General features: G+C 34.1%; 3 protein-coding genes across 3 annotated transcripts; 1 reads left to right on the top strand and 2 right to left on the bottom strand.

The window, feature by feature from the left end:
* The first annotated feature begins 5,299 nt into the window (after positions 1-5,299).
* On the top strand, positions 5,300-10,336 carry LOC107414692 (chromatin modification-related protein eaf-1). Its single transcript, XM_048469725.2, has 2 exons — positions 5,300-6,172; positions 9,522-10,336. Exons 1-2 carry the CDS (start codon positions 5,604-5,606, stop codon positions 10,156-10,158), a joined length of 1,206 nt encoding a protein of 401 aa, XP_048325682.2. The 5' UTR covers positions 5,300-5,603; the 3' UTR covers positions 10,159-10,336.
* A 2,851-nt stretch (positions 10,337-13,187) lies between these two features.
* LOC107414726 (tocopherol O-methyltransferase, chloroplastic) lies at positions 13,188-15,590 on the bottom strand. The gene is made up of 6 exons (XM_016022898.4): positions 14,994-15,590; positions 14,497-14,684; positions 14,246-14,350; positions 13,858-14,061; positions 13,658-13,760; positions 13,188-13,547 (listed from the first exon to the last, which is right to left on the bottom strand). Exons 1-6 carry the CDS (start codon positions 15,424-15,426, stop codon positions 13,444-13,446), a joined length of 1,137 nt encoding a protein of 378 aa, XP_015878384.3. The 5' UTR covers positions 15,427-15,590; the 3' UTR covers positions 13,188-13,443.
* A 5,546-nt stretch (positions 15,591-21,136) lies between these two features.
* On the bottom strand, positions 21,137-22,700 carry LOC107414677 (protein CDI). Its single transcript, XM_016022835.4, has one exon. The coding sequence runs from the start codon at positions 22,255-22,257 to the stop codon at positions 21,523-21,525; it is 735 nt and encodes a 244-aa protein (XP_015878321.3). The 5' UTR covers positions 22,258-22,700; the 3' UTR covers positions 21,137-21,522.
* Between the last annotated feature and the right edge of the window lie 219 nt (positions 22,701-22,919).

Below are 22,919 nucleotides of genomic sequence, written 5' to 3'. Positions count from 1 at the left end.
AGATCATTGGAGATGTTCTTCATATCAGTTTTATTATGCTTCTCTTAATTGTTTCTAATTATGTTATACGTGTAAATTAAGATTTTCAAAGATAATTTTATCTATTCCCAAGTAAAGATAAATTTAAAATATTCTTTGAAACTAGGGACTACATAAGAATTTCTTATCCTCAAGTGAAGTAAAATTATATTCGATGTCTCATCTTTGTTTTCCATTGTGTTAATTTTGTCATATTCCTCGTTTCAAATTTAAATTCAAAAAGATTTAAAAAAAAATTGCTGTGGACTGAAAAGGGGGACGAACAATTGAAATGTGCAACAAAATTCTAGATGATGCATGGCTAAACCTAAATTCTGCTGAAAAAAATAAGGGATAAAAGAAAAAGGCAATCAGAATTGGAGTCATTATCACAACTATGCAGGCTGCAACACAATGGAAGGAGCATAATACATGTCTGTTCGGTTTAGATTTTTTAAAATAGGAAGACATGTGGATTAACAATATATAATGTCAGCAGTGCTCAGGTAAATTGAATACATAAATTCAACACTACATTTAAGTAAAACTATGCATCTCTGTACATTTACTACTATGTTGATGTATATATGTAGATAACAGTGACAGCTACCGAACGCAGGAAAACAGTCCATACCCAATGGGCAGCAATGGTTCCTAAAATTACTGTTATAGTCACCATATTCAACCTTCAGAATTGAGTTTCATCAACCTTCAACCGAAACTAATCTACTCCCAGATCACATCCCTGTTCTAATTTACTTGGACTGTACTCAATTCTGTTTGCACTATTTCGCAGTCTAATAGCAGTAAACCGAGATCGATGGACAATGATAAAGAGAGGGCAAGGTGTCCGCATTCGGTAATGGGTTCCACTGTGTACTCCAGATTCACAGGGGTTGCTTGGTTTTGTTTTCCCATCTCGCGGAATAAAGATGAACAACAATCTGAAAGGTGAAAAGTGCGCATGTACATATTCATTAAAACAAAAACTCTACCCTCACCAAGAAAGACCTCTCCAGAGAATCTAGTATGCTGAATGTGTTCATTGCCTCAAGGGTAAAGTTCGATTCCAACTGCGACTCTTTGTCTTTCTTTTGGAGGAAATCCATTCATCAACCCCAAAACTGAAAATAGAGGAGTAGTTGTTGATCCTCTGTACATCTCTTATGAACAAACAAATATTATATAAGTTCTATGCTCTAACTTCAACTTGATCATCCGTTTAATATCTTACATTCCCAATATCTTTGGTCCAGGAGCTTGAGAGTTGCCTTGTCATATCTGGATGTCTTCCTCTTCTGGAGGATTTTGCCGATGCTAGGTGAATGTGGTTGCTGTTTTGTTTTTATTTGCTATTTTTTATTTTTTTATTTTTTTGGTGCGAAAGGAACACAAACTTCCTTTAAGAAGAAACAGTACGAACATCATCCTGAAGGATGGAAGTGAGCCACGGAGGTCCATCTTCCAACCATGATTTCATACATAGATAAATCTCTAGGTCTATATGAATATGAAAACGCGCTCACAGAAGACGAAGTAGACCTCAGTTCCTAAACTAAATGATACTCCATTCCCAAATAAGGTTGATTTCGAGTGAGAAGGCGAACCACTTCAGAGGAATCAGTTACCAATTCTCCACCTTCAGAACCGGCTTTCAAACAGAACATTATTGCTTCTTTTACAGCCAGTAGTTCAGCAGCTAAAGCTTCTCGAGGCTGAAAAATTGGCTTAGCTAATACCCCCGTAAGCTGATCACTACAATCTCGCACAAGCACACCAGCACGAACCATACCCCGTGCCATAGAAACCGCTCCATCAATATTAATTTTATACGAACTAGACGAAGGTGGAAGCCAAGATCGTCTCTGCGTCGCCTCTCCATTACCCAGCCTAGCATCTTTGTCAATTATGAAAGCAACAAACTCCGAATGACGATCAACCACTCCATTGAAAAGCATGATATCAGATTTTGGCTGACCTCCATGCAGAATAACATTTCTTCGGTTCTATAGCCCATGGATACGCAAAACGCTCCTGCTGCCAAACTTCCAACCTCCTCAAGACCCCAAAACAGAAGTCAGCAAAAGAAGAAAATTATTGATTCTTGATATGCTCATTAAAGTCAACCATTTTCCTTATGCCCCGAGCATTCCGACATGTCCATAAAGCATGCAATATGGATCCACCACAACTTTACACACATTACAGAGTCACGATTGAACAATCTTCTTCTTGAACAGCAAATTAGCACAAGGCAGAACAAGAGAACTAGCTCTCCATATGAAAACTTTAATCTTACTCGGCACCTTAAGTTTTCATATTAGTTTCCACCAGGAACGTCCTTCATGACCACTGGTGCCGCCAATCACTGCCCCTCACCAAGCTTCCTAGCTATTCAATAACCAGAACGGACAGAATAACGTCCACAGTTCGAGAAATCCCACCCTAGTTCATCACACCGGCCATTACCACCAATTGGTAATTTCAAAATAGCTTCAGCTTCATCAGTTGAAAAACTAGCCCTCACTAAAGTATGAATCCAACAGCCAGATGGAGTAATAAGATCTGCTTCACACAAATCTTCAGGGAGAACATGAGGGGATAGAATACGTAAGGAGTTAGATGTAGAGACCCATGAGTCATGATAAACCTCTAATCGACTCACCTATTTGCTATGTTTTTAAAAAGTTGTTTTTAGAATAAATCAATCTTTCTTTACCACTAGGTAATTGGAAAATAGTATGCTAAGGTAAGGTGGTATCATAACCAATCATTATAGAACAAATCAATTTTAAAGCCAAGCTGAAAATATTTTTTTTATGGTTTTAATTTGTTCTTCAGTTGTGTAAATAAGCGAGACCGACTTAACATATATCAAAGATTGGTTAATTAAAAAATTATGAAATAAAAATGACTTTTTCGAGTTAAAAAAAATGATTTACAACTTAATTGACTTATTCTATAATAATTTTAAAAAACAAAATCATCTCATCGTATATCTCTAATATCAGATATTTTCTTTGGTAATTGACTACTATTTATGACCACAACAAAAATTCAAATTTTGAAATCAATTTCATTGTCTCAGATGGCGGAGGGTGATTATGAAATTAGCTTTGTTTGAAAAAATTAGATTAGTAATAACATAAATCATGGATTTTACATTTCTAATTTATGAAATTTTCATATTTAGTAAAGCAAGTCTATAAATCGGAGGCTGTTACAAAATAAAAGGGTAATTAGCATGTTTCCTTTAAATTATACATATTTTGGTATTTTAGTTTCTGATTTTTTATTATTATCATTTTTTTTTTGCACTTTGATTCTTGAACTGAAATATTTTTGGCGAGAATGATCCCTAAATTTATTTATATAAATTCCCTGATGATTTTAAAAACGTTTAAATCACATGGAAACGAAGATAAATAGTAAAGGGCAAACATGATTTTTGCACCTTTTAAAAGAAAAAAAATTACAACCACTAAAGTTCCAAATCTTATGGGGTTCAGAAACTAAAATGTCAAATGTTGTGTAGTTCAGAGGGCACATGCACCAATTACCCATGTTCCTTTTTTGATAATTGTTTTTTTTATGAAAAATTATTTTTATTTTCATTTTCAAAAGTTAGTCCAGTAACATAAAATGTATTGATTTTGAGTGGAGTAGCATATAATTTGTTATTATTGAATATTAATTGCTTAACGTTGGTGCTTTGGAGCGCCCAAAAAAAAAAAAAAAAAAAAGAAAAAAGAAAAAATGCTTGTAGTACCAAAGATATTTTAGCTGGATTTTTTTATTCGAATGTTCTATCATTATTATTATTATTTTTTTATTTGTATCACAACTATTGGTTACAAAAATGATCAAACTGGTTGCAGTCTTTGTAAATGTAGATACGAACAATTGTATTGAAAAACAAAAAAGAAAAGAATTTTAAAAGATATTTGTGGGTAATCTCATGCTCTATTGCTCAGGAGAATGAGACTATATATATATATATATTCTTTCATATGGGAGAAATCTATTCATATGGTATAGAGCAATGCCATGCAACACATTACTATTATGCAACATGTGTGAAGGTACCTTGAACCAACTTGAATAGATTTTTCTAAGAGAAAATTATATATATATATATATATATATATACATAGTCCAGTCCTATTTTTATAGGTGACATAGCCGTAGATATATATTTTGGGGATATTATGAGAAGTGTAAATTATATTTTAATGTTCTCAACATATTGTAGGAAATTGTATCACCCAGAAAAATATGTCTATGCATGTACAAATATTAGGAACTTAATTCATTTAGTGACTTGACAAGTGTTAAAGTATTAAATCTTATATATTATTCTCAAATATTGACTTCACTTGCACTCTACATATATATATATATATAGTAATAATATATTGGGAACATAATTTCAATATAAGGTAGAAATATAATGGGTATCAAGTACTGAAAATAATAAAGTTTTCAAATATAATAAAACCTAAAAATATACCACTGTTATTTCATTCCAATAATGCACCAATATCTACATAATAACTATATAGTTTAGCCAAAAAAACAAAAAAAAAAAGAAGGGAAAAATAGCTTATGACTTTTTTTTAAAAAAAATAAAAATTATTACAATAGTATTGAATCATTGATTGGCATATATGCTCGTAAACTATATAAGATTTAACACTCTTAACTCTAGAGCTACGCATTCTTTAGTCCCTTAAAATTTATTTTGTTCAAAGGGTGAAAGGATTATGTTTGCCATTCACTATTTCTCTTCGTTTATGCAAATGATATGCATATGATCAAAACTGTGAGAAAATTTATGGAAATAAGTTTGGAAACCATTGTGACGGAAATAAATTTAGGGATCATTGTTGTCAATGAGATGCCAGTTCAGAAATCAAAATATCACAAAAAATAAATTCAAGATGCCAAAAATGTATAATTTAAAAATATGCCAAGTATCCAGATGAAAAAAAAAAAGCCTCTATGTACACTAAAACTCCGTAATGAAAATTTTATTTTAGAACCTTCTACTTATAGTATTATTTTTTTGGCAGCAAGCTTTTATTTCTTAGTTTTTTTTTTATTTATTATTTTATCAATGATTTAATTTTTATCAAATTTTAAAGTAAATTTCGAATATCTCAAGTCCTCTTTGTCAAGGTATATAAACAGCATTTCCAAGTCGTTTTGTTTGTTGTTCTCGTTTCGATTTCGAGTGGCACGTCGGCACGCTTTTAGAGACTCGTAAATATGTTTTTTCTGGACAATATTATAAACTAATTATATTTTATAAAAATCCATTTGATATTATATATAAAATATATATGTGTGTGTGTTCGGGCAAAACAAGAATGTTAAACAAAAATTCATAAATATTTTTGTTAATGTATTGAAGAATAAAATTATAAAAATTCATAAGGGGCAAAAGAGAATGGTGAGAAGCGGTGGAGCACATACTGAATAGTCAAAATATTAAGATTGAAGGATGAGAGGGCGAAAGAACATTTCCAATAAGAGAGAAAGAAAGTGAAATTGGAATTAGAGGACGCAGGAGAAGAGAGGGAGAAATGGAAGAGGCAAAGGCATTGGCCCAGCAGCACCAACTGCTTCTACAACAGCATCAACAACAACAGCAGCAGCAGCATCAACAAGCGCAGCAGCAGCAACATCAACAAGCGCAGCAGCAGCAACATCAACATCATCATCAACAGCAGCAGCAGCAGCAATTAATGCTTTTGCAACAATTACAGAAACAACAACAGCAAGCCCAACAGCAGGCTGCCGCCATTTCTCGTTTCCCCTCCAACATCGACGCCCACTTACGCCCCCTCCGCCCAATCAATCTTCAGCAGAACCCTAACCCTAGCCCTGCCCCTGCCCCTGCCCCTGCCCCTGCCCCTGCCCCTGCCCCTTCCCCTACCTCCACCTCGACCCCACACCCAACCCCAACCCCCAATTCTCTCTCTAATCTCCACCAAAATCCCAGTTCCAGTCAGCAGCAGCAGTCCCAGCCCCAGCAGAAGCCAATCCGACCCGGGAACCATGTGGAGCTCCAGATGGCGTACCAGGATGCCTGGCGTGTTTGCCATCCCGACTTTAAGCGCCCATTCTCCTCCCTCGAAGACGCCTGCGAAAGGTTCGATTCCCCTTTTCCCCCTTCCCCCCTCTTATCTTAATTTACCTTCCGTTTCAATTATTTGTGTTTTTTGGTTTTGCGTGGGCTTCTTGAGAATATTGTCTTTTTTTTTCTTTTTTTTTTTAATCCTTTTCCGTTTGATTACCTACAAAATCGGATTCTTCTCGGAACTTTAAAGATTGGGATTCATATCTGCTTTTGTTTTGTTTCATATGGGATCTGATTTATTGTCTGTTGCATTCCACTACATAATGTGCTTTTTCTATCTATTACTTGATCACATTCATGTATGGGTTCGTCAGGAGTAGATGAATTTGAGTATTGTTTGTACAGTCCTATTTTATACGAGAAATGAAGTCACTTGACCAAACTCATAATGGGTAGCGTTTGTTTCTTGACCTTTGAGTGGCTCCTGGACCTCTAATGCCGCAAAAGATTCCAAAATTAAATGTCAGCTGGATAACTCACTTTTATTATTTAGTTGTTATGTGATGAACACCCTGAAATTTTACTTGTCCTTTAACAGATACACTTTCCAGATTGTTGATAATTAGCTATTACATTAATCGGCAATTACTAGTATATTATTCTCTAGTTTTTTGTTGGTATTAAGAGAAGCGAATTGGTGCACATAATATGTACATCAAGACAAACAAGATATGCTGTCTTCTGACACATGGCACTTTTACATAAATTAAAATAAAATAAAAAATAAACCCACCGAATTTGATTTCTTTGTTAACATATTAATCAAAGTTGATTGTTGGTGAAATTCTGCCAATCAGTTTCTATCAAATGGTTTCCCAAAAGATATGGAAGGAAAATCAGATACCAGCTGAATTTAGATATTGCTGCTTGGAGTCATGTGCCATGTGGTGAGGAGCCCGTGGTTGCCAAATTTTATTATGGACTACCTTATTACCTGTTTTTTTGTATATACCTATAAATTGATTTGAGCACAACTCTCAAAAAATTAAAAGAAAGGAAAATTTTTATGATCATTTTTCTAACACAATGTTATAAGGAAAATATGTATACTATATTATCACTGGAAATGGGAGTCTGCATTTTATCTAGCCTTTTGGTTCCAAGAAAGTCATGGTTTACAATTACATGCTAGTTGTTGAAACTGAGACATGGCTGTGAAATATATGGACACCCTTATTTGTACCAAAAAATGGTTTTTTAAAACCAGAAATAGTTACGAGCTTCTCTAAATAAGGAGTCTTACCTGTTTTTATTGTAATATATAAGATTATTCATGTTTAGCCATGGTATGTCACTCTCATGGTGGTTTTCGGGCTCTCACGCACATGTTCTGGAATCAGAAATTGCTGTTATAAATGCCAACTCGTAGGTTGATTTAGTATTTTTTAATAATTCATTTTGACTAATACTGACCTAAATATTTTATGAGATTCTTCTTGTTTAGTCCTGGTATTTCATTCTCATGTCACTTTTCCAGCTCTGTACTTTTCTTCTTTACACTTTCCATACTTGTTTAGATTTCTTAACTTCCTTGCAGCCTCTGGATTCTTTTCTTTTTGTTTCTTCAGTGCTTACGTCATTTTTATCATGGTAGAAAACTAGTATTCTAGGAAACATTTTCATCTCAAACCAAAAGATGAAGTGAATCCACAATAGATGCATAGTTTTATAACTTCCGAGAAACTATATGAAGTTATAATCTACCTGTATCTATGCCAGTGAGAACAGTATCTTTGCATACTGGTTTATTTGCCATAAGAGTTCTTGTTCTTTGTGATGTAAATGTTCCTAGCCAATAAATGGAGAAAGAAATTTTATTAACTAAGGATCCTATCAAAATAATAAAATAAAATAAGGCAATAACTTTTACTGACTTGACTAAGGACTTTAGAGGAAGCCAGAGTTGTAAACACCATTTATATATATGTATGACTATGCTACCAAATGTTGATTTCCCATAAGATTTAACTATGATACCTCTCAATAAAATTGTGAAACTCCAGGTTGATTAATTATGTAATTTTCAGATTTGATGTTATTTTGTCAAAATATCTTAACCCTGCTTGAGACAAGAGGTAACTAACTACTATCAATCAACTCTGGTTTTGGCTTGAGAAAAATATAAAATTTTCAATTGTGGAAGCATTTTATTGTTGAAGTCTAATATGATCTACTTTTGCTTGTATTTTGGGTGCTTTGTAAATTCATATTGATTTTAATATTTTTGTCTTCCCTAGACTGTCATTGGTCAATGTGTTGGCAATAAGCATCTTTTTTATGGCCTCAGTTTTGGCTATGAGATGAAAGAATATTTTGAGATTGAGGCTCAAAGAAAACCAACAAATATAAAATGCGTCATTGTAATGAAGGTTTCCAGCTCATTATCCTTGTAGACATATCTTTTTTAATTTTTGTTTGACTCGTTATTTTGTGACCTTATGTAATCATATTAATCAATTCATCATCTCCAATTGATGGCCCATCAATACAATTCACATGATGAATTTCTGTTTTAAGCTCTAAGGCTGTTAATGAAAACAATGTGTTTGCTCTTTTTAATGAATATGTTGGCCTTGAAATGGGGTAGCAGGCCTTTTGTGTGTGTGTGTGTGTGTGTGTGTGTTTTTTTCCCCCTCCCTTCTTCATCTTCTTCTTCTTCCCTCCATAGCCATTTTACTGTTACATTTAGATTCACTGTTAACCTATCATCTGCTTCCCTGCATATTTTTATGACATGTTGGTAGAAACTTGGTCCATAGTCAAGGAGGATAAATGGGGAAGGATGGGAATGGCATTGGCATATGTTATTTTCCAGCAGTAAATATTTTCAGTTTGATGTGTTTATTTTGTCATTGGGAAATTTTCAACCAGTTTCATCTTTTCCTTATGCGTTTGATGATGATACTTCATGCATATTTTCTTCAGGTAATGTACAAGAGTTCTCATGTGCATCTATGTGATATTTGCACTGCATTAGTTTTTATCAATCTTCTCTAACTGGTGAAACTATCAACATTCTTTTTTGAAGGACTCATGGAGGTGAATGTATATGGGTGACATTTAAATGATGGAACTGATTATTGCAATTCAATCATTAGATGCCATCACATAACTTGAATGACCAACAGCACAAGTAGAATCTCACTACCTCTGCACCCTTGTTTATTTGGGCATAATACCTTTGTACCATTTGATTGCTTAAATGTCATTCTATTCGTTTCATGTTCTATACCATTTTGTTTCTCAATCCATCTGTTTTGTTGTATATTAATTTGGGTACTTTAAGAGTCTTCTATAGGGAGACTGATGTTTTTTTTTTCTTACTCCTAATTGATGACTGAAATCTAAGCCAAATGTGCAGGTTATTACCTTACCATGTGGTAGCTGATTATGAAGCAGAGGAAGATGATAGGATCCTTGACTCTGACACTACAGGCCAAATGCCATCACGATCTCAGCAGTGGGATCATAATATTTCTGCCAAAGTTGCAGAATTTACAGCCACATTTGAGAAGCAGGCTCTGGCCTTTAACATCATCTCGCGCAAACGAGCAATGGGAGAGTTCCGGTCTGAAGAGAGAATGATGATAGAACAAGCTCTATGCCAAGAGGAAAAACGGGCATTTATAGAATTGAAAGCAGAGATTGAATCAAGAGAAAAAGCTGGCCGGGAGGCTCATGAAGCTAAATTGCGTATGGCAGCCATGGTTCAAGCGGAGCAAGCTCGTGCCGAATCACAAGCACATGCTGAAATGATGGCTAGAGCCCCAATAAGGACAAGTGCACTTGGTTCCCAAGGCAATGATATTTCAATTGGTCATAACATGGGAGAGCAGGAACACCCTGATGAGATGATGAATGGATGGGGAAACAATATGCAAAGAGATGAGAAGGAGCCTTCTGAAGACTTTTTGAATGATGAGGAGACTGAGAATGGAGACACAGGCATGCAGGATGGTTGGCGTGAAGTTGGAGAGTTTGATTTAAACACTAGGTAGACTTTAGAGAAACCATAATCAAATAATCCTGATCATGGCCCGATAGTAATGGTAATGTCCATGATATTGAGACTGAACGTGCTTGAACTTTTTGATTAGGTTGGAAAAATGAGAAAGTTACTCTGTTTGAGATCCACTCTCAGAGAGGGAAAAGATATATCACTCGAGGATTTCCATACTCTCTATTTGCAGCAAGATAGACATATTAATGAGCTAAGTATAGACATATTAATGAGCTAAGTTACTAACTGTGATTGTAGGATTCATGCAAATTTATTATCTTCAAAGAAGAAATAATTTTTAAACAAATTGGATTACCGAACTCAAAAGTTGTGGCTTGGTTCAGCTGTTCCGTGACAGCATTAGACCACCCTGTGTGAGTGCAACTTGAGCTGCAATTTAATTTTATTCTGATACCAGACTTTTTACCAATAACATTGGAAGACAGTATTGTTGGGTTTTTTTTTTTTTTTTTTTTTTTTTTCGGACGCTGAAAAGGTTTGATGGAAGAAAGAGGCAATTTAAATGCCTATTATTTAGGGGGGCTGAAAAAAGAGATTAAAAAAGACAGAATGTTTGGCAATGGATGGAGATTTCGAGATTTTTTTGTTTTGATTAAATCAAATCGGGTAGCTTACTCTTTGGCAAAGCTGCTATTTCTTGTTTGATGTAAAAGTCTGTATTGAAGGGGCCTCCATGGCTCTCCAGTTGTTATTGAAGGATATCACTCCTTAGGATTAATTCAATCAAATGATTATTTTCTTTCGAAAAAAAAAAAACGTAGTTTATATATTTTTGATATGGGAATGGGGGGACCGTTGTTTGGGCGAATATATGCTTTGCCATTAAGCTTTTCCCAAAAGAGGGGACAATTTTTTACCAAAAAAAAAAGGAGGGGACAATTTTATAATCTATTAAATCTCTATTTTCTCGCCAAATAAAGCACCTGAGAATGCTTCAAGAAGTAGTGCGACTGGTCTGGCCAATAGGCAAATGCAGACAAGTGAAGTATATTTTTCTCAAAAAACACGAGCAGAAGAGACAAGAAATCCATTAAGGAAATTCTAGGTTTCAAAGAAATGGGCTCAAATTTGGTCTACCTTGGAAGCTCTTTGATAATCGGATGGAACAAGTCAAAAGAATTCTTTAAGCTTAAAGATTGGGTTCGAGGTACGTTGGAGGGATGGAACAAGCAGCTCCTATCTAAGGCAGGCAAAGTTACTCTTCTTAAGTTTGTTATCCAAGCTATGCCTGCCTATTCGATGGCAACGTTCAAAATCCCTAGAGGTGTCTGCGATGAGTTGGATGCTTTGGCAAGGAAGTTCTGGTGGGAAACTAAACCAAACTCAATAGGGTTCCTGGCTCTCAAGGCTTGGAATGATATTTGTAAGCCAAAAAATTTGGGAGGTTTTGGGATTAGGAGGTTCAGAGACTTTGATGCATCCCTTTTTACAAAACTTGATTGGAATGTAGCTATCGGGAAAGATAAATTGTGGATAAGGATGCTTATTGCCAAATATCTAAAAGGAAAATCCTTCTTTGTGTGCAAGCTGGAAAAAAAAAAAAAGGCTTCTTGGATCTGAAAAGGAATTTTAAGTACCAGAAACCTTATTAAAAGTGGATCTTGTTTTAAATTAGGCAATGGAGCTTCTACAAATTTGTGGATTGATCCTTGGCTTCCAGATCTTCCTAATAAAAGTCCGATACCTAGAGAAGGAGTTGTACTAAGTGATTGGTAAAGAATATATGAATTTTGAGATCTTGTTTCTGGCTCATGGAATAAAAATCTCATCAGATCCTTTTGTGATGAAGACTCGACCATTACTATTTTAAAGCTTGTTTGGCCTTCAACTACTGTTCAGGTTAAGCTCCTTTGGATGGGGAATAAGGAAGGAAGGTTCTCGGTGAGCAGCTGCTATAATTTGAAGGTTAGGAACCAACCTCCTTTGGGAAATTCCAATTGTTGAAAGAAGTTATGACAGCTTAATTTACATGAAAGGCTTAAAACTTTTTTTATGATGTAATTGCTCCAAAGGATGTGCTGGCTACTAGATTTGGAGGTGATGATATTATATGCGAAGTATGTGGAGCTGAAGTAGAGGCAGCCTTTCACGTATTTAAGGATTGCCAAAGGGCTAGAATGCTGGCTTTTGCCAGCAGATGGGGATTATAAGATTGACCAGTGGAATATTAATTCAGTTCAAGATATGGTAGAATTTTGTGTCGAGCCAAAAGCAAATCATTGTTTTAATGGAATGGATAAAGAGTTTATCACTATATTTTTACTACTTTGTTTTATGCAAGCTGGAATCGTAGGAAGGAGATTCAGTTCCAGGGAGATGGTTCAATTCGCAAAGCTATGGTAAAGTTTGAGAACTTAGTGGATGAATTCTTTGAAGCATCCTGTTCGGTTCAGACTTCTAAAGGTCCTCAAGAAAGGTGGTCGGCATCAGCTAAGGGCTGGTGGAAACTAAACATGATGCAGCTTACTCCAATGGGAAGGCTGGCATTGCTTTAGTGGCCAGGGATAGTAACCGGAAAATTATGTCTCTAGCTTCAAAGACTATTCAGTGTGATCCTCCTTGTGAAGCAGAACTCCAAGCAATTTATTGGGCTTCCGCATATGCTGAAGACAAAGGTTGGGATCTCATTGAATGGTCCTCCGATTCTAAGATGGTGGTAAAAGAAGTTGCTGACCAATCAGCCCCTCCTCGTAGCTGGTTCACCTATTTTGAGATGATAAGAGGTTCAAGCAAGTTTCCAAAAGTTCAAGTGGTCTATTAGGTGAAATGCTAGATCTACCAATGTTTTAGCTGATTTAATAGCAAAGAAAGCTTTATCTGGTTCCTCTGTTTTTTATCTAAATTGTAGTTTAGAAATCCTGCCCAATGATATTTAAACATGTGTGCTTTAGATTGTCTGGAATAATAAATATTATTGAAAACAAGCGCTGCACCCAATTACTTCGTATAACTTTATTCCTTCAAAAGAAATGAAAGGGGGGGAAAAAAAAAAAAAAAAAAAAGGTCTGAAATTAAGATGAGGGCCTCCCAAATCGCAAGAAGTGAGAAAAACATACATTGGAAAAGAAAAAACTAATGAAATGCGACATTGCATGCGAACGGTTAAAAAATCTGTCCTAGCCAAGAATGAGACTGAGCATGAGCATCCCACCTCCATTCAAGCAATGTGGCTATCACTTGGAAAAATATAATAATGAAAATAGAAGATGGGAATTGATTGGGTAGTGGTGGCAGTAGTGGTGTTGAAATGCAAGTTGTTGTTTTATTGAGGTTTTCTACAGGTAATTATGGCAAACTTAATGACACCCTTTTTGTAACCTTGGATCATCAATGGCATTGCCAAGGCTCCTCTAATTGTTTTCATTCCTGACCAATGAACATGGGAAAATAGTTAAACAAGTAAATTCGAAGTAGAGTAATATAAGATAAAATTGTAAGCAGTACTAGTATGGTTAAGTAAATAAAGAAACAATTACCACTGCGCAAAAGCGAAGTGAAGCCTTTCCATGTAAGTGCAGATCGTATCACAGCCGGCCAGAATGGAGCAACATTCTGAGACCAATCTGCTGCCTTGATGTCCTGCAAATGCGAACTTTGTTAATTAGTTGATTTCATTCTTCATTAATCAAAATAACGGATGAGGAATAGTTCAATAGTACATTACATTACATTATACCTGGAGAGCAAGAGATTGAAGTAAGCGGACGTAATCACTAGTGGAACACCAGGCAGGAAGATAATATGCATCACATATCTTATTCAGCAGATTTTGCTCCCACTCCTTCAAGGATTCTTCACCAGGCCCAAGATCCCTATGGCACCACGTTACTATTATTATACTGCCGCCCGGTGCTGCTACTCGAGCCAGTTCATTCACGAACTGCATATTCGTATTCATACGCATAAACATACATGACAAAGACAAATTAAGTAAACCCATATTGATTTCTAACCTTCTAACGGTGTATAATACATTAGAAAAGGGAGGGGAAAAAAAAAAGAAGAAAAAGATAAAAAAAAAAGCTGTTATCCATTGGAAAAGTCGCACAGAAAATTCGAAAGACCTTAGTCTTGTCAGGTATATGTTCCCCACTCTCCATGGACCATACTAGATCAAATTCACCATCGCCAAATGGTTGCTGCAAAGCATCTGCTACTCGGAACGAAACCTGCGGCAGCTCACCACGTTTTACATATGGAAATGGACATAGATATAATATATTTGCTCTTGTGTCTGAAGTAGGCTATTAGCAGACCAAAAAAGAAATAAATTTGATATAGCTGGGAAATCGCTTGGCTTAGGTTACAGTATTACCTTGTCAGCCAATCCCTGAGCAGAGGCAAGAGCATTGGCCCTATGAGCTTGGTAAGGACTGAGAGTGATGCCCTCGCATTTGGCCCCGTATTTGGCAGCCAAGTATCTAGAGCTGCCCCCTATCCCACATCCGACGTCCACCACACTTTTGATATTAATTGCCTCTGCCTCCTCCCCTGTCCCTGTCTCTGCACCCAACACAAACCACTCCACTCTCTGACTTCATTTATTCATTATTAAACAAAGGCAATTCATGCACCTGTTTTATCTATATAAATAATGAAATAATCAAAATGAAATTTTGAACTTGATTTTTTGATTTTGATGATGTAGACTACGCTAAACAAAAAAAAAAATTAAAAATTAAAAATAAAAACAAAAATAAAAATAAAAATTCAGTTGAAATTAGGAAAAATCATCCATTCCATTTATGACCAAATTTGATTTCCCCCTTTTTTTTTTTTTTTTTGGTAGAATAAAATAGAATACCAGCATACCATCAGAAAGGCCGGCAAATCGGAGGGCCTCCTCGATCATCCGGATCTGGGCGGTGCGATGATCGGAAACAGATGGCCGGGCATCGATGTCGTAGAAGCCGTGGTGCATGTGGTCTCCCCAGATGTCCTCCCAAATACCCGACGACTCGTCGTAGAAGTTAGCAATGCCCTTCTGCAACTCCTCATCCGTCAGCTTCTTCATGACAGGAGTGGTTGTGGTAGTAGCGGCAGCAGCAGTAGTAGTACGGGCGGTGGACCTGGATGATTTCAGAGGAAAGAGGAGGAGGCGAGGCCTGAGCCTGATTTTGTTGTTAAAGGCATCGACCTTGGCTTTGGCTTTGGCTTTGGCCTTGGCCATGGCCTTATTATTATTATTATTATCATAATAATAATGCCTGTACAAATCCAATTTCAGTGTGGAAGTCGACGCCATGGCAAGTGGAACCCAAAGATAAGATTGATTTTTCCTTTCTTTTATTTATTTATTTAATTTGCCGCTGACAGTCAGAATTCAGAAGAATAAAATAAAATAAAAAGATTAATATATAATTTTTATGGTTCATTGGGATTGAACGTGGCCATCGTACGGCCACGGAGCGCCTCTTTTTCCTGAATCTTCATGATACCCATTCATCTCTTGCCAGTAGTCAATTTCAATCGTTCAATCATTCATATTTTACCTAACGTCTCCCACCAATCAACATCGTTCCATTTCCCAACTACCATTAGTGACGTCCAACCCTAAAATTTTGGAAATTCACAATCTTATTTTTCACATGCATTTCCCGGTTCCATTCCATGTACATAATTCATATCAGGTAAATGAACAAATATTTTTTTTTTAAATAATAATAATAATAATAAATACATACAACTTCACTGGTCACTAGTGTAATATTGTCACCGAACAAAAACCGATTACTCCCATAGTAAAAAAATATATTCAATTTACAATTTGATAGATTTAAAATAAATTTTAAATTTTAAAAAATTTAATGAAATATAATAAAATTATATAAATTTTATAAAAAAAATTATAAGAATCGAATAAAATATTTGAAATTAAAGTTTGATTTCATATTTATAATTTTTTTCACAATTTCACTATTAAAATTTTTTCAAATCTATTAAAATATATCATATTTTAAAATTAATAATTTTTTAAATAACATTAAATTTTAAAAAAATTTTATAAAATTCTAATTGAATACATGTATATTTTAATGGACTTTTATAAAATCCATTAAAATCTGAATTGAATATTATTATATTTGTATAGACTCCTTTAAAATCTAAATCGAATACCTCCAAACTTTTTAACATTTTTTAAATCTTTCAAACTCTAAATTAAATACAAGTCCCTAAATATATATACTTTTTGACCTATCCTTTTTTCTTCTAATATTTTTGACCTATTATTTTGTGAGTACAGATTAATTTGGTTTTGGATAATAAACCAAAATAGGCTAATGTCAATCCAATCCAAATTATTCATAAAAAAGTAACCAATGCAAATCAAATTGAATTAAATTAATATGATTTGGTTTTTATTGATTTTGTAGAGTTGAATCCTGTTGTATTATTGATCTTTTAAAAAAAATATTGAATCCAAATTTTAAAATTTTGTTAGTATGGGCTTTGAAAATTATTTTATGTTTAAATATTTAAAACATTTTCATATTTTTAGCCTTTTAATGACTTTTACACTTCTATATGATATCTCAAAATTGAATTATCGCATATAAATTATTAAAATTGAACTACTGTATGTCAACAAAGTGCTAATTGATTTGTTAGTACATTACAAGTTCAAAAATTTTACCTAGAATAGCTCTTATTGGAAGAAAAGATAACTATCAAAACAAATTAGGCCTATCCCACTCTAATATATATGATAGATTTAATAAATAAATACTATACATGAATATATTTAAAATAAAATATAAATATCATAAAATGATAATATAAAAATATAAGCAAAAACATATAATCAATTTTTAAAAAAATATAAATTAGTAGTTTGGTTTGACCTGGATTGAGAAAACCCCCAACACAAATTGGATCGAACCATTCATTTTTTTAAAATTTCCCACCAAAAAAAAACTATTTAGCGCAAAAAAAAAAAAGGAATTACCTGGTTTGGTTTGGACCATTTGATTTCGTTTTTGCCATAATAGTATTTAATTGTTTTTTTAAATATAATAATATTAGTTTTTCCAACACAAAAAAAAAAAAATAAATAAATATTATCCCTGGTGAAACAATGATAATGTTTAAAGTTTACTTCTCCAATATATGAGATATTAGATGCAATCATCAAAAAATTTAAAAAAAAATAACAATAATATTAGATCATCTCTAATAATGAATATGGATTGCTGTTTATATAATATAAAAATTGATATCATCTACATTTAGATGGCATAAATACAAAGTTAATTTTAAAATTAAACTCTAATAGTTATGTGCAAAATGTTATTTATAACTATTAATTATATATATATATATATATGTTTTTTTTTTTTAAATGACTATCTAAGAAAAATTTTGTTTAACAATGTATAATAAAATCTCCCCGTCATTATCCATTGAAGCACGGTGTAATGTCCATGAGGCACTCTGCGGTGTCCATGAGACACTTTGCAGCTTCTGTGAAGCAACATATGTTGTTCATGAGATACCAAAGTGCGATACACTTAGCTAAGAAATCAGCATACCATGCACGAATTAAGCATATTGATATTCGTTACCATAATGTCTAATAGGGCTTCCAAGATTAGGTTAATAGTGTCTATTTTTTTTTATTTTTTTTTACCATATCAACTTGATAGAGTACTTAGACAAATCTATTGAAGAAGTTTTCTTTGAGTGACTATCTTTTTTTCTATTGTAGCAAAAAAAAAAAAAAATAGCAATAGTCAAACCATTGAAGATCTTCTTAAATATTTATTCAACAGCATAATCTCCAATACTTTTATGCATTCACTTTTCAAAAAGATATTACAAAGGCTCGCACTCCTTTAGCAGAGATTTCACCAAAAAATTCCAGTCACCCTTATCCCCATTAGTCATTCATGGCCAAATCATTCTCCAAACCGGATAGAAAGAGTTCATGCATTGTATAGTTCCCTTCCCAATCGCTTTTTTTTTTTTTTTTTTTTTTATGGTCTTCCCCTCGTAAATTCACATCTTCATTACATAATCATGATTTGAAATAATTTGCAGAAGGTTTGATTTATGATTTATACATCTTATCATTTGATTTGCCGCAATTTTATTATCGTTGTGTGATATGGGTTTGGTCCTGATACAATTACGATGTAAAATCCATTATGGAAGGAAGGCAGTGGTCCATTTAATTAGCTTAGGTTGTGTTTTTAATGGTGGCCATGGATTTTTCAATTTGGCTAAAGAAATTGGTAATTGTTATATCAAAAAACTTGTTTCTATAATAGAATTGAAAACAACAATGAATATGTGAGAAAAGAAAAGAAAATAGCCATGTAGACTGAACTTTTATCAATTTGTTTGGCTTTAGCATAAACTTTAACGCTTTAGAATATATAAGCATGAGTATGAGTTAGCAAGTTGAAGATTCAAATATTAGCATAACTTTAAAAAAATCTAAAACCTCACCTAACATATTCTTGCAATCTTCAATACTTTCAAATGAAACATCCAATCACTATCAATCTGTACAACAAAGTTAGTATGCATGTCATATTCTTAATTCCTTCCCCAAAGAGAGCAAGATGTAACTTCCTTAACCTGAATGATTAAATAAATTAAGAAATACTTGCACCATTAGCTTCCAGAGAGAAATGAACACCAAAATACACTCACATTGTCTACTGGTTAATCAATGCCTTCTTTAGGTTGACCTGAAAGAGTAACCCAAATTAAGCTAGTTGAAGCAAGAATATGTCCGGTGAGGTTTTATTTTTATTGAAATCAAAGATTTTTCGAGACGGGATTAATTATATATTTTAGTTGTCTCAATGAGAGCCTATGTTGATAAGATTGTAAAAAGTTTTAATATGCACAATATTCTCCTAATATGGTATCGATGGTTATATGTGACAATATTCTCCCAAAAGCAAAGAAGTGATAAAAGGACAAATGAGAGTAGTCCAATTTTCTTCTTCTGCATTTGGCAGTTTTGATGTTTACTCAAAATTGCACACCATCTAATATTGTTCATGTCTTAGATGTATTTGGTATATAATTGAGTAGTCTCAATTATGTATATTATAAGGCAACCATGTTTATTTTGAGATCAACGTACTACTAGTTTTTTTAGTGACATTTTTGGAAGCTGAATATGGTGATTGGTTGTATGGACATGTTTATTTTGAGATCAGCACACCAATACTTTAATGTAGTGAGGTTTTATAAGTTGATTATGGCAATGGTATAAATTATTAAAAATCCAATACCGAGAATGTTTTTTATAGTGGCAATAGAAGCTATTTTGTGAAATAGTGTTGGACAAACATTTATAGTTTCATTGATTGTGAAAGCAGTTTATGTAGCATACTTTAAGACTATGATCATGCTTTTGGATGCATTTTTGTCATATGGCTAATAATGTTGTTTTGTTGTAATTCTATAGTTGTATCATTCTCGTTAATAGTTTCATTTTATAGTGTATATGCCTATTACAACATGGAGACAGACCCATTAATAAAGGCCTATAAACTTTTTTAAAGAGCATGTATCATTTGTTAGATTGTGGAGCAGTTGAGATTACTATGACTCAGTGGGAGTTTTATAATCTGCAATAATATATATGTTGTATGTTATATATGATTAAGTATTGTTTTATGAGAAATACATATATGTATGGATCATTATTTATATATGAGACGTTTATTACACATATTATTGATCCTTATGCTAGCACACCTATTTGAAACTTTAGTCGTTGTGCATATGTATACGTTAATTCATAAGTACTATAGTAAGTCCCTACTACCTAGTTTGAGTGTGCTGTTATATTTTGTTGGTATACAATGTACTAGAATAAAATGGTATCATGTGTTGGGGAATTGCACGTGGTAAATTAAATTTTTATTACATAAACTGAATTTATGACATGCAAAGTGCTCAATTGAAATGGTATATAGTTTTGAAGATTTACATGAAGAATATCTTCTATCTAGTCGAATATATTGTTGTGCTCTATCAAAATGATATATTTTTAGAGGAAATGGTATTTTGTCCTGGGAGATTCTGTAGTAAGTGAGTTTGTTGTTATATGTAATGATTATGCAGTCCAAGTGAGAGATTGTTAGATATTCTATATAGACTAATCATAATCATGTGACTCATTTGCAAAGTTTATTTTGGCCAGCAATGTACTAACTTATTTATTGATTTTTATAATAGAGCCCTTGAGCACATTCTCTATAATACTCTAGTTGACACATTAAACTAAATGATTTGTTCTCTATTAAAGCCTAAGTAGCTCTTATTCCCTATTTTATTGTTATTTATATTATGATTTATTAATTATTTGTGTGTGTATATATATATTTCTATAAATTGGAGAATAAGTCATTAGTCAATTAACATGATATGTACAATAAAATTTAAATTAGGGCTTGAAGCATCTATGATGTCTGCTTAGTGATAATATGAGAAAGAGTATGTCCATTAGGTACTACTCTTGTATTCTTTTATTTGTTTTGCAAGTTAAAGAATTTAAAAGCTCAAATACATTGATGGCTTGCAATTTAAAGGTCAGTAAATAATATTATAATACAATGTTTAGCATGTGTGTACATCCTAAATTTATAAGTGATACTACTGTTTATTAATTTGTATGATTAATTGGTTTTGATTTACTTTATCACTAACTTCAAAGCCAAAAGCAAAATGTTAGGAGAAACTAATGCATTCGATAACCAGCTAGTGGCGACTTCTAGATGTTGTGATACTAGAACACATACAGCAGCCACAACCGCATGTATATATAAACAGCCAGGAAGCTGCAAGAATCTGGACAGCAATTACTCATAACAAATAGACCGGAAACAGGAGAAAAATCATAGAAACACTGACATTAAACAGAGCAAAACCTTCCTCTCCCAGGTATTAAATACGTGTTTAATTTGCAACTTCAATTTTTTTCCACATAAACAGGAAAGAAAAGCCGCATGGCTTGCAATTTCATAGATATCAACCCTCATACGGTTGCAAATATAATAAGCTAGAAGTCACACACACACACGAATACAAATACATTGAAGAAATTAATCGACAATGATACAATACATTTACATAGAATAATACAAAAGGCATAAGAAGATGCAGCATCGCGGAATAACTATAGCTATGGTAGCCACTGCATATATGAAACATTTTTTTTTTTAACTAGAGCACAATTACATCCAGGATATATTGTTTTTAGTAAAAACACACAAAGATTAATAAAGACAACAAAGATAAATCAATGCAGCATCATGGCATTGCCACCTTATTTATTATTATTATTATTATGATTTTTATTCTCAACACCCGCAGTACCCTAGTTGCCCTTGTTGGCCTCGTTCAAATACTCATCCCTTTCTTTCATCCACAAGTGGGCAAACTGGCAATTCTTCCAGGCCTCGAACCAGGGTCCACCACGAGTATAATGTATGGCCTTAGGGAAGGTGGTAGGATCATTTTCATCGACCTGGCTATGGCCCTCGAGAAAATTCCAAACAAAGGGGATGGACCCAATTTCGTGATCGTCAAGCCACTGAAATCGATGAAGGAAAGCGCCGGTTTGCGAATTGACAAGTTGAGGAGTCAAGGCCCGGTTCTTCGGATGCCCGCAATTGTACAACACCATGGAAGACCAATTCTTTCTGGGGTACACGGTCTGCACAGCACCATCCATTTTGGTGGTCTCGTTTGGGGTATAATCATGTTGAACACACATGATGGCATACTTATCATCCACCAAATCTCTCAGCTGCTTAATGTCGGCGAGGTAAAGAAAGTCACAGTCCACGAACACCGCCCAACCTTCAAAATTGGCTAAATAGGGTGTCAAGAAGCGAGTGAAAGAGAACTCGGTGCTCTCCAGCTGGCCTCTCTCGCGCCAATAGAGGCCGCTCTTTCTGACATCGGACTGTTTGATGGGGATAATCTCGACAGAAATAGAAGAGAGCTTCAAGATTGAATGGCGACACACCTCGTATGCAATATCCTCCCTCGTATCGTAACCCACGAAGATCTTCAAAGGCAGCGCATTTCCGACGTCGCTCACAGTCATCTCTTTAATTATTAGCCCCCTCTCACTACAGTACTCTACTCAATATAGATGTATGTATATAAAAGGTTGAGAAGAATAGAGAAGACCTAAAGGAAGAAAGAAAGCAGCAGAGGGTTGAATCCTCCTCGGATCTGGAAAAGTGAAAAATAAAATAAAATAAACAGTGCGGGTGAAACTGCGCACGAGGAAAAAATCAGACAGCGTGAGAGTAGCCGGGAAAAAAAAAATGTAATGGATCTCGTTAAGAGGAGAGGTTGAAGAAGAAGAAGAAGAAGAAGAAGAAGAAGAAAATAAGAAATGAGAGCGAATTTGAGGGGAGGAGCGAGGAGCGAATAAATTTTAGCTTTCCGTGGGATCTTATACGCACAAACCCAACTTCACTCACTCACTCTCCCACTCTGCCGTTCCCGTTTCTTATTAACTCTTCTTATTATTTTATTTGTAAAACAGTAAAAATTAAAATCGAAATCCTTACAATTTAATGCCAAACACCTGATTCTGATGGATACCCCATTCACCCAAAAAGATTCCGACAGATTGACCCCATAATAGAGACAGCTTCAAATCAATAATTCATCTGCAATCCAACATTTCTTTTTTTGAATGAGATTGGCATGTCCAATTCTTTGTAAACCTCACCTTTGAATTATTACCCAAAAAAA

The sequence above is a fragment of the Ziziphus jujuba genome, chromosome 8, assembly GCF_031755915.1.
Source record: "Ziziphus jujuba cultivar Dongzao chromosome 8, ASM3175591v1".
NCBI classification, from domain to species: domain Eukaryota; kingdom Viridiplantae; phylum Streptophyta; class Magnoliopsida; order Rosales; family Rhamnaceae; genus Ziziphus; species Ziziphus jujuba.
The sequence above is the reverse complement of the archived record's forward strand: the minus strand, read 5'-3'. Positions and strand labels throughout refer to the sequence as shown.

Bases quoted from the DNA above. Each gene is read 5' to 3' on its own strand.
- LOC107414692 (XM_048469725.2), top strand. From the start codon at position 5,604: ATGGAAGAGGCAAAGGCATTGGCCCAGCAGCACCAACTGCTTCTACAA. The intron at 6,173-9,521 runs GTTCGATTCCCC...CCAAATGTGCAG, and splicing joins CTCGAAGACGCCTGCGAAAG to GTTATTACCTTACCATGTGG.
- LOC107414726 (XM_016022898.4), bottom strand. From the start codon at position 15,426: ATGGCGTCGACTTCCACACTGAAATTGGATTTGTACAGGCATTATTAT. The intron at 14,685-14,993 runs GTATGCTGGTAT...TGTTGGGTGCAG, and splicing joins ATTTGCCGGCCTTTCTGATG to AGACAGGGACAGGGGAGGAG. The intron at 14,062-14,245 runs GTCTTTCGAATT...ACGAATATGCAG, and splicing joins ATATACCTGACAAGACTAAG to TTCGTGAATGAACTGGCTCG.
- LOC107414677 (XM_016022835.4), bottom strand. From the start codon at position 22,257: ATGACTGTGAGCGACGTCGGAAATGCGCTGCCTTTGAAGATCTTCGTG.